The 15,605-nt window shown below is 36.3% G+C and overlaps 2 protein-coding genes across 2 annotated transcripts; one reads left to right on the top strand and one right to left on the bottom strand.

Moving 5' to 3' along the window:
- Window positions 1-1,393: 1,393 nt before the first annotated feature.
- LOC107551786 (E3 ubiquitin-protein ligase TRAIP-like) lies at window positions 1,394-7,246 on the bottom strand. The gene is made up of 16 exons (XM_016233512.1): window positions 7,074-7,246; window positions 6,842-6,946; window positions 6,428-6,485; window positions 6,236-6,322; window positions 6,098-6,137; window positions 5,881-6,008; window positions 5,686-5,780; window positions 5,196-5,309; window positions 4,931-5,018; window positions 4,231-4,320; window positions 3,434-3,522; window positions 3,192-3,347; window positions 3,067-3,106; window positions 2,848-2,958; window positions 2,242-2,292; window positions 1,394-2,127 (listed from the first exon to the last, which is right to left on the bottom strand). The coding sequence occupies exons 2-16, from the start codon at window positions 6,937-6,939 to the stop codon at window positions 2,011-2,013; spliced, it is 1,362 nt and encodes a 453-aa protein (XP_016088998.1). The 5' UTR covers window positions 6,940-6,946; window positions 7,074-7,246; the 3' UTR covers window positions 1,394-2,010.
- An 85-nt stretch (window positions 7,247-7,331) lies between these two features.
- Window positions 7,332-14,824, top strand: LOC107551794 (protein SAND-like). The gene is made up of 6 exons (XM_016233520.1): window positions 7,332-7,410; window positions 8,136-8,407; window positions 9,900-10,316; window positions 11,016-11,781; window positions 11,893-12,040; window positions 12,988-14,824. Exons 2-6 carry the CDS (start codon window positions 8,278-8,280, stop codon window positions 13,126-13,128), a joined length of 1,602 nt encoding a protein of 533 aa, XP_016089006.1. The 5' UTR covers window positions 7,332-7,410; window positions 8,136-8,277; the 3' UTR covers window positions 13,129-14,824.
- Window positions 14,825-15,605: the final 781 nt, after the last annotated feature.

The raw sequence follows: 15,605 nt of genomic DNA, 5'->3' as shown, positions 1-15,605 counted from the left end.
GGAAGCCTTCCAGAGTATGAACAGCATTCAGCAGGTAGTCCACACACCTTATACAGAAAAAATATGGGACAAAATTGGAATTGAGAGAGCCGGATGCACAAGAGGCTTACAGGCGTGTGATGCAGTTGAAGTGCCAGAAATGATGATAAGATCAAAATTTTTCTCCACAGGACATCACGAGATCTTTACTGTGATCTGTAAGCTCTGGCTTTATAGAAGCTGTCTGAGATGGGTTTTGTGGTTGTCTGCACTTCAGTGTTATGCTGCTTAAGGAGTTCTAATGGTTTTTTGTGAATGTTATGATCAGGAGGATTGAAATAATTCACCGAGTTTTTGCATGGAAAGATATGCCAACTGGAATTGGACGCATTGGATAAGGTTGTTTGTGGTTTTGGATTGACAGCAGCTTGGGTGGCATTTCTTAGAAATATATATATATATAAAAAATAATTGTAAAAATGCAGTAATCTTTTAATGAAATGATCACGGTGTAAAGTGAAGTACTCACAGCAGTGAACACACACACACACCGTGAACACACACACCCAGAGCAGTGGGCAGCCATTTTTTTGCTGCGGCGCCCGGGGAGCAGTTGGGAGTTCGGTGCCTTGCTCAAGGGCACCTCAGTCGGGGTATTGAAGGTGGAAGAGAGCGCTGTACATTCCCTCCCCCCACCTACAATCCCTGCCGGTACGAGACTCGAACCCGCAACCTTTGGGTTACAAGGCCACAACTTCCCCAATGCAATTGTTTTCTCAAAAGCAGAAAGAAGCCTATTATGCTTCCCAAGGCTGCATTTATTTGATCAAAAATACAGTAAACTGTTAATTATCATTACAATTTAAATAAGTGTTTTCTATTTTAATATATTTTAAAATGCTATTTATTCCTATGTCAAAGCTGAATTTTCAGCAGCTACTGCTTCAGTCTTTAGTCACATGATTCTTCAGAAATCATTCTAATTTGCTGCTCAAGAAACATTTCATATTGCTGTGCTGCTTAGTATTTTGTGAAAATATTGATGCATTTTTCAAGGATTTTTTTTTTGATAATTATTGAATGGCAGAAATGTCTTGCCCTGAATGCCCTGACATACACAAACCTTTAGCACCCCCTTCTGCCTGTACAGACTAACTTTAACACTCTACTTATAGCATTATATTTTGTGTAAGATTTACAAACGTGTTTCATCACAGCCAACTATATATACTGACACTATATATTTATCTACATAACTCTACATAAGTTATCAGAAAGCTGAAAATCAAGTGACGTTTTTGTCTGGCTTATACAATATTTTGGAGTTTGATATATTACAAGTGCCTTGTATGCTTTTATGAATTCCAAGAATCCTGACAAGGATTACGAATGGAGATATAAGTTTATGGTTTCAAATTATACTCTGTACAGAGACAAGAAAAAAATGAATGAAATCTGAGAAAAAAAAAAAAAAAGATAAAAGACTTCAATCAAAATATTCAGAAAGGAAAAGACAAAACAGACAAATATAAATACAGAAACTGGATATAAATTCTGACCTAAAACACTTAAAATGCCAGAAATGCAGCCCTGTTGAAAAGTCAAATAAATAAAAGTATTTTCTATCTCATGAGACAAGTTCATTTCAGCGTAATATGAGGTACCCACTACCCAGTGGCACGATTTAGTCTGTACAAGGAAGAGTCTAAAAACACACATAGATAAACATTTAGATCAGCTTAGTGGCCATTAATATTTCCACAAACACAGTCTAGCACTAAAATTAATTTTCAGTCTCTACTGAAAATTTCCAAAAGCATGTGGCATGAAGTGTTATCTGTTGATCACCAGCTCCCTGTGGATGCAAATACCCCTGAAACTGGTCATATTCACACAAGAAATTGTTCTTAGCAATAGACCACTAGGACCACTTTCCTTATTAACGTCGCTGTAAATAGTGGCTTCCCTTGTTGCATTTTTGTCTGGCATCATGGGAAAAATGTCTCTTAGAGGCCTGAAAAGGGAGATGTTTTATTCCAAGAAACCATCCAGAGTGGTCAAGCTGGAGGTGGGCTTGCTTGTAACGGGCCTGGACACCTTCTTTCTCTTGGACTTCATGGCGAGGGGTCGAATCTCAGATAAAGGAGACTGGTGCACGTACTAAAGTTAAGGAAACATTATGAAAAAACAAAACAACAACTTCAAATAATTATTTACATACGTAATGGTAGCAATATAAGTATTTTCATTGGATAAGGATACAGGTTGGATAAATTTGGCTCTTCCCCCAAGTCCATCATAGCCAGATCTTACCTGGAATAAAAAAGATGCATTAAGGCAAACTGCACAAAATGTTCAAAGGTTTGAGGTCTATAAGATTTTTTGTTGTTATTGAAAGAAATCAATACTTATATTCAGCAAGGATGCATTAAATTGATCAAAAGTGACAGACATTTATTATTTATAATTACAATTATATAGCAGCCTTTGTGAGCATAAGAGACAGAAACATAAAAGAAAATCTTACCACCCACAAACTTTTGAATGGTAGTATATGTGTGCATGAAAACCAAGAAGAGTTTTGAGAATGGCCATTTGTAAATTGTATGGGTCTGGCTTCCAGTGTTATTTGCTGCTTGGTATTGTAAATATGTGTCTTACCATATTATTTTTAATGTATTAACATAATTATGAACACACTGGTTTGTAGTGCAAACAGTTTTACCGCTTACTGCACTTTGTTATTCTTCTCGTTATTTCTCTATGGCGGCTAATGAACCGGAAGTCTCACACATTCACAGAAAACGGCTTACTACCATGTTGAAGAATAAGGTGGATAAGTTACAAAAACATTTAGAAGTCTCTCACAGTGCCAAATTTGCATGGGTCCAGCATGCTCCCTAACGCGTTCTTTCTGAAGAGCAGCGAGTTCCTTAACATGGGCCCCATCATGACATCATCTTCTTTAACACGAGCATTCTGAGAGCAAACACACACACACACACACACACACACACAAACATTACACCCTCCATCTAATCCAGTCTCATATTCTTCAACACCAAGACATCCTGCTTGAACACATACACTACGTCCAAGTGCATTTTCCATGTTTTTGGATGACGATCTGTGGAAAAATGAAAACAAATGGACATCAGTAGAAATCATATGAAGAGTTGGACAAAACCGTACTGTGCGGAGTAAAAACTCACACCGAAGGGTCCAGACGCATTTTCTTAGATGGCACCTGAACGGGTTTCTTCTCCACCTGTTCGGGTGTGTTAATGTCAAAGGTCAGGTTGAGGTCAATTTCCTGAGAGCCTGTCATCAGACCATGACCAGGAGGCTTCAGCTCCAGAGGAGCAGGGCTGGAAATACAAAAATCAACAATGTCTCTTACAGCAGATCTACCAAATAGCCAAGTTTTGCTCAAAATACAAACTGAAATTCTGACCTTTCGAAGACCAGTCTGCTGATGGCCTCATTGGTGCGGGTCGGAGTGCTTAATGTCCGCTGCAGAATTTCCACCTTCTTCTTCAAGCTCTGTGAAACATGAGATGTCAGATCAAGAGTTTAGAAATAGTCAGTTTGAAAAAAAATTGCACCCCCTTGTGGCTGATTTGAAGGGCATCTTGTAAAAATATTTTGATGCTTATATTAAATGCATTTTTACAGAATAGTAAGATTTTTATGTATGTTCTCAGTTCATCTTTCCCTTCCAGTCTATTGGTGTTCAAATTATGCAAATTTTAACCTTAAGGCAAGACACTACAGGTGAATAGGGTACATTTTAATTAAAGATCATCACACTTCCCCAGTTAATTACTCGCAGTACATTAAAGACATAATATTTTGCATTACAAGTTCTAAAATTGTAAGTTTAAATATGCAAATTAGGCATTAACTAATTAAAAAAACACACTAATTTGCATACATTTCCAGAGCAGAAATCTGAACACTGGAAAGCCAGGATCAACATTTTTGTTTAATTTTGTTAACATACTAGAGTTAAAGATCCAAATTCCCTTCCGCAAAAATTTGTTTTTTTTTTATCTCTCCGCAATTCAGAAAATACTGTCAACAGTCAGAAAAAAATTCTACATGTTTTTAGGAATAAAATTATATATAATCCAGACGAATGTTTTATGAACAGACCCCTCTGTAAAAACCTTCAGAATTTAGATAAGATTAATGGCCTTTAAAGATCAACAAATGCAAATAGATAAAGTGTAATAAAGTAGAATTTCTAACAGTGATCTCTTTGTCTGCGTTGGACAGGTCATTCTGAAGTGCCTTCATGTCCTCCTTTGTTCCGTTTGTCTCTGCAGTGGCTTTCTGCAACTGCAGTAAAAAAAAAAAGGAACATACATTACAAATAAATAAACAGATGCTGAAAAAAAACTATAAAAAGATCAATAAGCAATTATACATTTCTAAATAATGATATTTTTGATAGACAGTCTCAGAGACAAGAAATGAACCTTGCTGTTAGAAGAGATGAGTTCCCTTTTTAGTTTCTCACACATCTCATTTGATGACTTGAGGCTTCCTTTCAGATTGTCGTACTCCCTGAGGATAAATTAAATATAACACTCACATACAGCATATGAGGAAGCACAACTGGTGTACCGACATTCTAAACGGTTTGGGGAAGTAAAACTACTGAGGTTTTAAGTTTTAAACTATACAATCACACTACATATGCAGCAGTGAGAGTGTGTGTATTTGCAGGAAAGTAAAGCTTACTTTTTAAGTGAGATGCAGTATATGGACAGCTGTTCAACAGCAGACTGACCAACACCCATATCAGTGATCATGGCCTCCACCTCTGACCTTTGACCCTGTAGGACCACATCTAAACTAAAGGACAGCTATAAAAAGATCAATAAGCAATTATACATTTCTAAATAATGATATTTTTGATAGACAGTCTCAGAGACAAGAAATGAACCTTGCTGTTAGAAGAGATGAGTTCCCTTTTTAGTTTCTCACACATCTCATTTGATGACTTGAGGCTTCCTTTCAGATTGTCGTACTCCCTGAGGATAAATTAAATATAACACTCACATACAGCATATGAGGAAGCACAACTGGTGTACCGACATTCTAAACGGTTTGGGGAAGTAAAACTACTGAGGTTTTAAGTTTTAAACTATACAATCACACTACATATGCAGCAGTGAGAGTGTGTGTATTTGCAGGAAAGTAAAGCTTACTTTTTAAGTGAGATGCAGTATATGGACAGCTGTTCAACAGCAGACTGACCAACACCCATATCAGTGATCATGGCCTCCACCTCTGACCTTTGACCCTGTAGGACCACATCTAAACTAAAGGACAGAAACATGCACAAGAGAACATATGAACAAACAATAAAGTCTACTAAGTATTTTTTAACCTTACAACTAATCAGACAGTTCATTTATTATTTTTATTGTACACATGAGGAGATGGACACAAACTTTTCGGCTCTCAGGCCTTCTTCAGTGTGTCAGTGTATCAATCTCCTAATGTGATCAATAAATAATAATAAAAAATAAAAAAACTTCTTGATTTTTTGAGTGTGAATCACTATTGATAAAAATAGTTTTCATAAAAACAACACTGATTTTTTTTAGTTTTTTACAAATTTGCCACTCATTAATTGTCTCTCTCACACACATACATTTAACAACAAAAACCTGTCTTAGACAAATGAATTAGTACCTTTCATAGGTTTTCATTTTGACTCTGAGTCGCTTGGCTTCCTCTTTGGCTGCCTGCCCTTCATTTTTCTGACTCTCCAAGAAATTCATCTGTTTCTGAGAATTTCATGTACAACAAAGTCAATACCAGCATTAAAATAAAATGCAGAAAGCATGCTGGACTAACAGACACAACAGTTTACTAAAATAAATGTACCCGGAGGACAGCACACAGCATCTCTTTGTCTCCGATTTCCTTCTGGACTCTATCCAGGTCCCTCTTCTGCCTCTCAGTTGTGTCTTTTAGAGTGTCCACTGACTTCTGCTTGTCCCTCCATTCTTTCTCTGGAATGCACAACACATGCAAACACATAATATAAATGGATGGACATTTTAAGGATCAATCAAACTCGAGTTGATTATTTCAGTCTTACCTTTTTCAGACAACACTGCTTTCATGCTATCAAGCTCATTCTGAAATTGGAACAATAAAACAAGCACATCTGTCAATAACTGTTAACTGCGTAAACAAACTCTGAGCATTGAATAAATTCAACAGCATGCTTTATCACCTGTAAACTTTCAGGATCCACTGGCGTCCCATCATCCTCTGGTGCTATGTCAAAGAACAGCTTGTTGATAATGTGCCGTGTACTGACCTGAAACACAAAGAGTGAGGGTTTCATTGCAGTCCAGACCTTGAATTAGTTTAATTGAATTAATCAGACGAATAAGTCAGTTCACGGGTTAAGTCAATGGTTTACCTGTTTCCTGCATTGCGGACAGGTTTTGTTTGGGGCCGACTGAAACCACTGGAGAAGACTTTGTTGAAAAGAAAAGAAACAGAAAGTCTTTAAAAGTCATTGAGAAACATTAATTATTGTTTAACATTCAAACACTGACATTTCTAAATATTTGAATGTACATACATTAATAATTGGTCAGGTTCCCACACCTTTCGACCATTGAATTTTCATAACTTTATCAGGTATTTTATTATGGGTTTAAATAAAAATAATAATTTTAAAGACACTCGTTATAGAATTTTTTAGCAATGAGGATCCTGTGTTAATTAACATGTAATGGTATAATAATTGTGCAGTATTATAATAACGCATATAATATTATAATATCAACAAAAACAAACATGCGGTAGAGTAAAAAGGAGACAGACTTACCAGACATAATGAAAAGTGTGGCCACAGTGAATTGCAGCCACATCTTTGGAATTATCAAATAAATCTGAGCAGATGGTGCAGTATGCTCGAATAGGCATTGTTTATCTAAAATATTAGACACAACATGATCAAAATCTTTACGTTGATGGCACGGTTTGTGTTTTGTTCATTACTGATGTGTTGTGGTACCCTGTACTACCGGTTAATTACTTAATGTGCTGCGTTTACTCACCCAAATGACACTGAGACGACCGAGAGCTCTTATTCACATGGATTTGTTTAATTAAACTCCATAATTGTGTGTATATGGCTTGTTTTTGCTTTAGTGTTGAGCTCCTAAAAACAGTGAAGCGGCGCACTTAGTTCAAACCTAATGACTCCTCCTTTTTGATTGCGTCATCAACATACGACTCCGTGCTGCCTGGAAATATACGGAAAACCTATGTTCTCTGATTAAAAACTACATTTCCCATAGTACATCTCGTGCGAGATGACGCCTGTGACGGTCCGAGTTGACTTTTGATCCAGGTCAAGTCAACACACAGTGATTTGGATACACACTATTTAAGGTACAGTAACGATAATTTGTATTATTATGAGTCTAATCTATATGAACAACATCTGTTAGACTTGATTAAGTTCAAGCTGGCGCAGAATACGTTGTCTTCTAGTGATATTGAACAGTTTTTAAAGGTTTAGCTCCGTGGCTCGTGCGTTAGCCGGAGTGGAGGTTTATAGACATGATAAAATCAACGAATCTTCAATATGCGTTCAGTTGCAAGAATATCTCAAGATTGCCATTAACATACACTGTGTTTGACAGTTTTAAACAGAGAAGCTTTTTTTTGCATTGAGATTTAATTTAAAATTAATTATTATTGTCATAAGTTTAAATAGTTGAAATACTTGTGATGTTTGTGTGTCAATGTTATTATTGCTGGGAAATGTTAGCATATTTAATAAAAGTGGTTCAGAGCGTTTTATACTTGTATGAAGTTTTCAAACAAATATAACTTTCAAACAAAAATGAAATTATGTAGCCTAATTGACTGTTGTTGGTCACTATGAACAAATGTAAGATTTGTTATAGATTTTTTAATTATATTTGGCACCCTAAAACATTTTTTTGTTGGGGGTTGGGGGGGTGGGCTTTAATTGCATAAAACTGTGTCTAAATCCATTAGAACAGAATATTATGAAATGCATCAAAAGAAGAAATGACATTTTAAAAACTGAGGAATTAACTAATTTCTTGTTCCTCTTTTAATGTCTCTTTCTGTAATTTCACTTCCAGACACTGATGGAAACCCTATAAATTGTACTGTAAGATCTTCCAAGCTGTTGGGATCATGCAGTGAATCGCTCCTGGCACTGACTGGCGGTTCAGGACACCGTGTCCTCTCTTCTGCTGGGTTTCTCTTGTGCCTGATGCCAGGATGGCGGCAGATGTCCACAATAAGGGTGCACTCTGGGAGGTTAAAAATGGCAACTTGGTGCCATCAGATCGACTCGGCCAGGACCGATCGTATAGTCCAACCCCAGGGCTGGTGGAGGGGACAGAGCCAGGTTAGTTTAACAGTTTATACTCTCAGTTATAACGCTGTGTAATGATTAGATGCAAATATATTTTGCTTTTGTCATGGATTGTAATCTTTATTTTTACTTGGAATTTTTTTTTTGCTTTGACAAAGTCGTTAAAGTGACCTATACGCTTCTTAAGCCTATAAGGGGGGGGGGGTCTCTATAAACAAACCAGACCTTATTTCTTAGTCATGCATATCCTTGTAATATCCCATTGTATTTCCCGTTGTGAGTGATCAAATAACTTGTATGTTTGTATGTGATGGATGACTAGAATCTCAGAATTAGTTTAGCTGTGTAAATGATTCTTTAGAGAAGTTGAAGTTTGTCACAACACAGGCAGTTTCATAATGATATGAAAGTTTCAACTAAATCTCCTGGAGGATTTCCCAGAAGCCCCGGGAGTATGTGAGGGCTGATTCCTGAAACTGGAAAGTTAAGAAGTGTGCCTATATTGTATATCGGTGGATACTTGGCTTTGTGGGAATTTTTGATCCTTAAATGAGTTATAAGCGATTTGTGACGCGTGTAGTTAAAGCATTTACAGAAGCTCTTCACGCTCATTTACTGTTCAGTCTCAACCCGCAAGTTTTTCAGAATTTCAGATTATATTGGTTGCGTTTTTAACAACATTAAGAGAGCAGGGTGACCCATGGCTAATGTATTACAGAATATAGACTATAATTTAAAAGTTTAGTAAGATTTGTAATGTTTTTGAAAGAAGTCTGTAATGCTCACTAAGACTGTATTTATTTGATCAAAAGTGAAACAGTAATATTGTGAAATATTATTGCTATGTAATATAATATTTTTATTTGAATATATTTGAAAATGCATTTTATTTCTATAATAGTAAAGCTGAATTTTTAGCAGCATTTACTCCAGTTTTCCATGTCACATGATCATAAATCATTCTGATATGCTGATTTGGTGCTCAAGAGACATTTCTTATAATTAACATATAATTATGTTGAAAACAGTTGTGCTGCTTAATTTTTTTGGTGAAAACTATATTACATGTTTTTTTTTCATGATTCAAATGAACAGTATTTATTTGAAATAGAAATCTTTTGTAATGTTGTAAATGTCTACACTGTCACGTTGGGATCAATTTTATGCGTTAATAAATAAAAGAACTAATAAAAAAAAGAATCTGACTTTTAGTAAGCTAGCTAGTGTTTAGTTTAGCTAGTGTATATAGACAACAATTTTATGACCGCAAAAAGAGATGCACATAAAATTGTTAAATTTAACTCTTTAATTAAACAGTTCACTCAAATGCACAGAAAAATACTTTATTAAACATATTTTTTCTTATTATTTATTATCAATTTACAAGGCTGTTGTTAATTTTTTTTTATTCACAGGTGTTGTAACTCATATAATTGATGATTACATGAATGATACCTCAAGTCAAGTAGCTTGTTGAGCAGAGGTGTGCTATTACTTCTCTAAGCAATGTGTCACTCCCTGACAGGTGCTGGACAGGAGGGCGCCATGTTCGTTCATGCCCAGTCTTTTGAGGACTTGAGTGCTGACAGCGAGCCCAACACCGATGACAAATCTGCAGAGGTTGGCGGCTCAAATTTAGGGAATGCTCAAGAAGAGGCTCTGGAAGGAGGTGAGGAGGAGGTGCAGGAGCGAGGTTTAGTGATTGAACAGGAGGAAGGAGGGAAAGAGGAGGTTCGGAACAGCAACAAGGCAAAAGAGGAGGACGTGACAAGTGAAATGTGGCGGAGTCACAGGAAGCATATGTTTGTCTTGAGTGAGGCGGGGAAACCCATCTATACACGCTACGGAACTGCGGAAGCGCTCTCCAGCATCATGGGAGTCATGATGTTGCTCATGTCATTTGTAGAGGATAAGAAGAACATCATACGCTCCATCCATGCAGGTAAGAGATATTTAGAAAGAAAGCAAATGGAAAATAGCTGGTGTTAATATATGGATGTATGCACATTGCACACTACTGTTCAAAAGTTTGGGGTCAGTATGATTTAAAAAAAAAAAAAAAGTAATACTTTTAGTCCGCAAGGATGCATTAAATTGATCAAAAGTTGCAGTAAAGAAATTTATAATGTTATAAAAGATTTCTGTTTCAAATAAATGCTGTTCATTTGAAATTTCTATTCATCAAAGAATCCTGAAAAATAAAATCCATCATGGTTTCCACAAAAATATTGAGTGACACAACTAAACGTTGATAATAATGAGAAATGTTTTTTTGAACTTCATTTAAATGAAAATATAATAAAATAGAAAATACCTATTTTTAATGTAATAATTTTAAGAATATCATATTTGTAATATTTCACAATATTACTATTTTTGCTATATAGTTTATCAAATAAATGCAGGATTGCATAAGACTTCTTTTAGAAACATTTAAAACCAGCCCCAAACTTTTGAACAATAGCTTATACCTTTTTTTTATATACCAAATTTATGTCTTTTATTTATTTATATATATATTAACATTAAGTGATAAATCACATCTCTTAGATTTGAAAGGAATTGTCTTCCTACAAAACTACTGCAACAACAGTATATACAGTTAAGTAAAGACATTTTTGTGTGTAAACGTATCTTTCAGATGGCTACAGGGTGGTATTCCTGCGGAAAAGCCCTATTATCCTGGTGGGAGTCTCTCGCACTAACTGCTCCGACCGGGAATTGACACGAGAGCTTCAGTACGTCTACTACCAGATCGTTAGCCTGCTCACCCTCACACAGCTGAACCACGTCTTCCAGCATCGACAGAGCTACGACCTGCGCCGCCTACTGGCCGGATCAGAACATCTCACCGACAACCTTCTGCGGCTCCTCGATCAAGATCCAGGCCTGCTGCTGAGCGCCGTGATGTGCCTGCCTCTGGCCAGTTCGGCCCGCAACGTGGTCTCCTCCAGCTTGCAGGCTGCTAGAGCCAAGAACCTGGTATTCTCCATCCTGCTAGCAGGAAACCGGCTGGTGACGCTGGTGCGCAAAAAGGACCAGTTTCTGCACCACATGGACCTGCACTTGCTCTTCAACTTGGTCGGCTCTTCGTCCTCATTCCGAGAAGGTGAAGGGTGGACGCCCATATGTCTGCCCAAGTTTAACCCAGCTGGATTTTTCCACGCACATATTTCTTACCTGAAACCAGCCTCGAATCTGTGTCTCATCCTGGTGTCCACAGATCGTGAGGATTTCTTTAACCTCTCCGACTGTAAGAAGCGATTCCTAGAGCGCTTGCGCAGACGCAGTGCATATCAATCCCTGCAGGAAGCACTGAACACCCCAAGTTATCCTGTTTCACAGGTGGGCATACCTGAGCTGCGACACTTTGTGTACAAGTCTAAAAGCTCTGGGCTCTATACAAGGTAAGACAGTTTAGTGATGATCATGAAAAGAAAAGAATGACTGTACATAGATAGACACATTAAACCTTCATGTTTTTGCCTTTTATGTACCTTCCTGTTTTTTCCTATCAGCCCTGACCTTCCAACTCCATACCAGGGAGAAAAGGAGCATGAGAGGCTGATGGGATTGTACCAGTACCTGCATAGCTGCCTGCATCAGCCCACACGCCCCCTGCGCTACATCTACCGCTGCACAGAGACTGAGAACCTTTATGCCTTGGTGAGTCTGCCATAAAGTGCAATACACTGGCATTATTAGATACCATTCAGAGATTTTGTTATGTGTATGCACGCTCGAGGAGCTAATATCACATTTGTATATGTTAGTTATGATTTCTGTGTTGTATAAGCAGTCTTAGTTTACAGTTTTGTGTTATATAGTCTTGCCCTACCATTGAACAAAAGTTTTGGGTCAGGAAAGTTCAAAAGAACAACATTTATTTGAAATGGTTTGTAACAATATAAATGTCTTTAATGTCATTTTTGAATTTAATGCATCCTTGATGAATAAAAGTAAAAAAAATACTTACCACAATTTTTGAACAGTAGTGTAATTCATGATTCCAAGCGATAAACATTAGCAGGAAATGGACTGTATTTTAGGTAATGGACTATAAATACTAGTCACTCAGAAATGCTTCTGTTTGTGAATCTTTTTGCACATTCAAGTCTTTAAGCTTATCTTTAAGCTTCCTTCTGCCGGCCATAATTAGATCAAGGATGTTTTTCAGTTTTCATTTGAATTTCAGTTAGTTTAGTAATTTATATACATATATATTTAGCTTTACTTTTATTTCCATTCTAATCTTAGCAATTTTAGTAACTTAAACTTGTTTTATGTCAGTTAGTTTTAAAGGCAACATTTATTTTTTCCTAAGTTTATTAAGTCTATTATTTATTTTTTCTTTCAGCTTTATTCAAATAATGAAAAACAGTTTAAAAGTTTTAGTTTTGATCAAAAGTTTAAAACCCCCAGAATTAGACCACTCCATCCCAACCACTTGCCTTCTCTCCAAAATGTAACTTCCAAAATATATGTCAGCAAACCCAAATATATTTATATAAAAAAAAATAAAGACAGGCAGAGAGTGTTTCTGATTGGCTGCTAAATTGGCAGCAGTTTAAACCCTGATGCTTTCTGCTTTTCTTACTTTGTCAAACCTGTAGGTAACAAGTGGCTTTGAGCTCTACCTCTGCTTCAGTCCTCTGGGAACAAAGGGCCTGGCTGTGTCTGCTGTCAACAAACTCCTGAGGTGGATCAGGAAGGAGGAGGATCGTCTGTTTATACTCAGTCCCTTGACATACTGAGCCAGTTCAGGCAGTTCTGAACACCAGAAACACTAGTGAACGTCTGACCCCAGACTGCTGAAAGAGCAGCATCTGTGACTCTACATGAATGAATGAAGATGCAAACGGATGCTGTCAGATATTAAGGGCTTGATTGATATTTTGAGGATTATTCACGCAGGTGAAGTATAGTAGATGTAATCAGCAAGGTTTGAAACCGAGTAAAGGGTGTTTAACCAATCCTGTCAGCAGTTGTCAATGTATGAAATACGATATTTCAGATAATTGCTTTTAAACGTGGCCCAGTAACCAGCAGCAAAACCTGAAGGCAGTAGATTAGCAATAACAACTGAATAAATGCTCACAGTGTTTGTACGCTGCTGGAAACTAAACATCTAGTCCTGTGCATTTTACTAGACCTGTCACTGTTTCAACTTAACATCTATAGTTATAAATGAGCCAAGGTAACAAATATTACTGATTGCATTAATAGTTTATTGAGCTGTGGCCTTCATATTTCTTTATTTTCAAGAGAAGATAAACTGAATCTTTATCATAGCTAGATTTTTATGTTTCCAGCCTGGTGTCATTCATAAAAGTGTGGTGTGGTGGGACTAAAAGTATTTCCTAGCTAACCAAACTGACTTTATATAACAAGACATTTCATTTAAGAGACGTGACTGAGTAGGTGCACACTCTGAAAATATCTGAAGCATGGCTCGATTTGAAGTCTGTATAGTTAAAGATCTCCATCTCTGTGTCATTGTGTCTCATTTTAATGACTGACCATGTGTTGCTACTGAGGGCTTCCCCAAATCACTAAAGGACCAGTTGAATCAGAGATAATATAATTTTTTACATTATGCTTTTCTTTTATGTTTCGTAGATGCACTTGATTGTTAATTTGTTACTAATGCTTTCATTTGAATGAATAGGAGAAGTGACCCAGTGTGTCAGGAGGACCTCTGATGTACTCGCTGCTCAAGTCATTTATGGTCTATGATGTAGATGTTAATATATATCAGAGGAAACTAGGTTGAAATTTGCACGTCTGGTGTTTCAAAAATATTGGTGGAGGTGGTGGTGGCACTTATTCTGTTTACTTTCTGTCTAAAGCTGTTTTGACACTGTGCATCATGTTGAAAACAATCAAAAGAAATTAAATCCATTTACGGGAGACATGGATCATTTGCCACATGTTTACCCTTTTGCTTGGCATTCTTGGTCGTTCCTCAAATGAAAAATAACATGATACTGGTGGTTTAGGATATGTACTTGGCAGGAAATACAGCTCACTGTTACATTTTTGTGTCCTGTACTCTACCATTCAAACGCTTGGGGTCAGTAAGATTTTTTTTAAATGTTTTTGCAAAAAGTTTAGAAAGCGAGAAGAGTAACATTGATTAATAATTTCAATTATCATCATTACTTTCACTGTCACATGAGCCCATACACTTTAGGTGTGCTATGTATATTTATATAGTAGTAGTAGTTATATATTTTCTACAAATGGATTGCATTTTGTGGACAGAGCAAGAGATTATATGAAATTAGTTTTGTGATTTAATGAGATCGTGAAATGATAAACATAACTTTTCAAGCGGTAATACAGTGTTGATATCGTAAGAAAGTTAAGTGTTGAAGCCCCTTCATAATATATAATAATATATTAATATAATATAATAAACTATTGAGTAGTAATTGGATATACCACTGATAGCACACATTTTTTTTTTGTTACAAAAGGTTTGGTATGAATATGTGTAAATGTTTTCATTGAATCAGAAAGCTCAATTAAAACTAGCCCAAACACAAGAAAACGTTGATGTTGACCCTTTCCATTTATAGTTATATAATGTTATATGTGATACAGACTACAATTTGAAAAGAGAGTTGGGATATTTTTTATGATTAGGACTACACTGACAAACAATATTTGAACATTTTATAATCAAGCACAGAACCTCTGCATATGTGTCTAAAGTACTGTACATAGCCTATTGAATACAAATGTAAATGCATTTAAATATACCACCACAAACATTCATCTACATTATACCATATGTTTTCTCAAGCTGTTCTGTAACTGCAGATACGCTTCCACAGAATTAGAATTGCTGGCTGAACAGTTACTCTGTCATATGAGTGTAGTCAAACACTTTCCGGTGTCTAATCCTTGTCAAACTGCTTTTTATTCTCTAGAAACTTATTAACAATGTGGCATATTGTTCACACCAACAACTTCCGACTTAAATTTAACTCTGGATTTAGAATTTAAGACCAAGTTTGGTATTGTCAAGTAACCACAAGTGTTAGTAAAGTTCAAAATTAGAGGTTGCTCTGAAAAACCTCACTCAACAAGAAAGAAATCTCATTTTGTTTTTAATAAATCACTGTTTGTAATGAAAACTTTGTGTATCTGTGTTATGAAGGCATTGAATTAGATTATTTAAAGATAAGAGTTTATCTTAGGTTTTTACTGCTCAGTTGTGTGCTTT

Source organism: Sinocyclocheilus grahami, unplaced genomic scaffold (genome assembly GCF_001515645.1).
Source record: "Sinocyclocheilus grahami isolate Dianchi unplaced genomic scaffold, SAMN03320097.WGS_v1.1 scaffold433.1, whole genome shotgun sequence".
NCBI classification, from domain to species: Eukaryota; Metazoa; Chordata; class Actinopteri; order Cypriniformes; family Cyprinidae; genus Sinocyclocheilus; species Sinocyclocheilus grahami.
The sequence above is the reverse complement of the archived record's forward strand: the minus strand, read 5'-3'. Positions and strand labels throughout refer to the sequence as shown.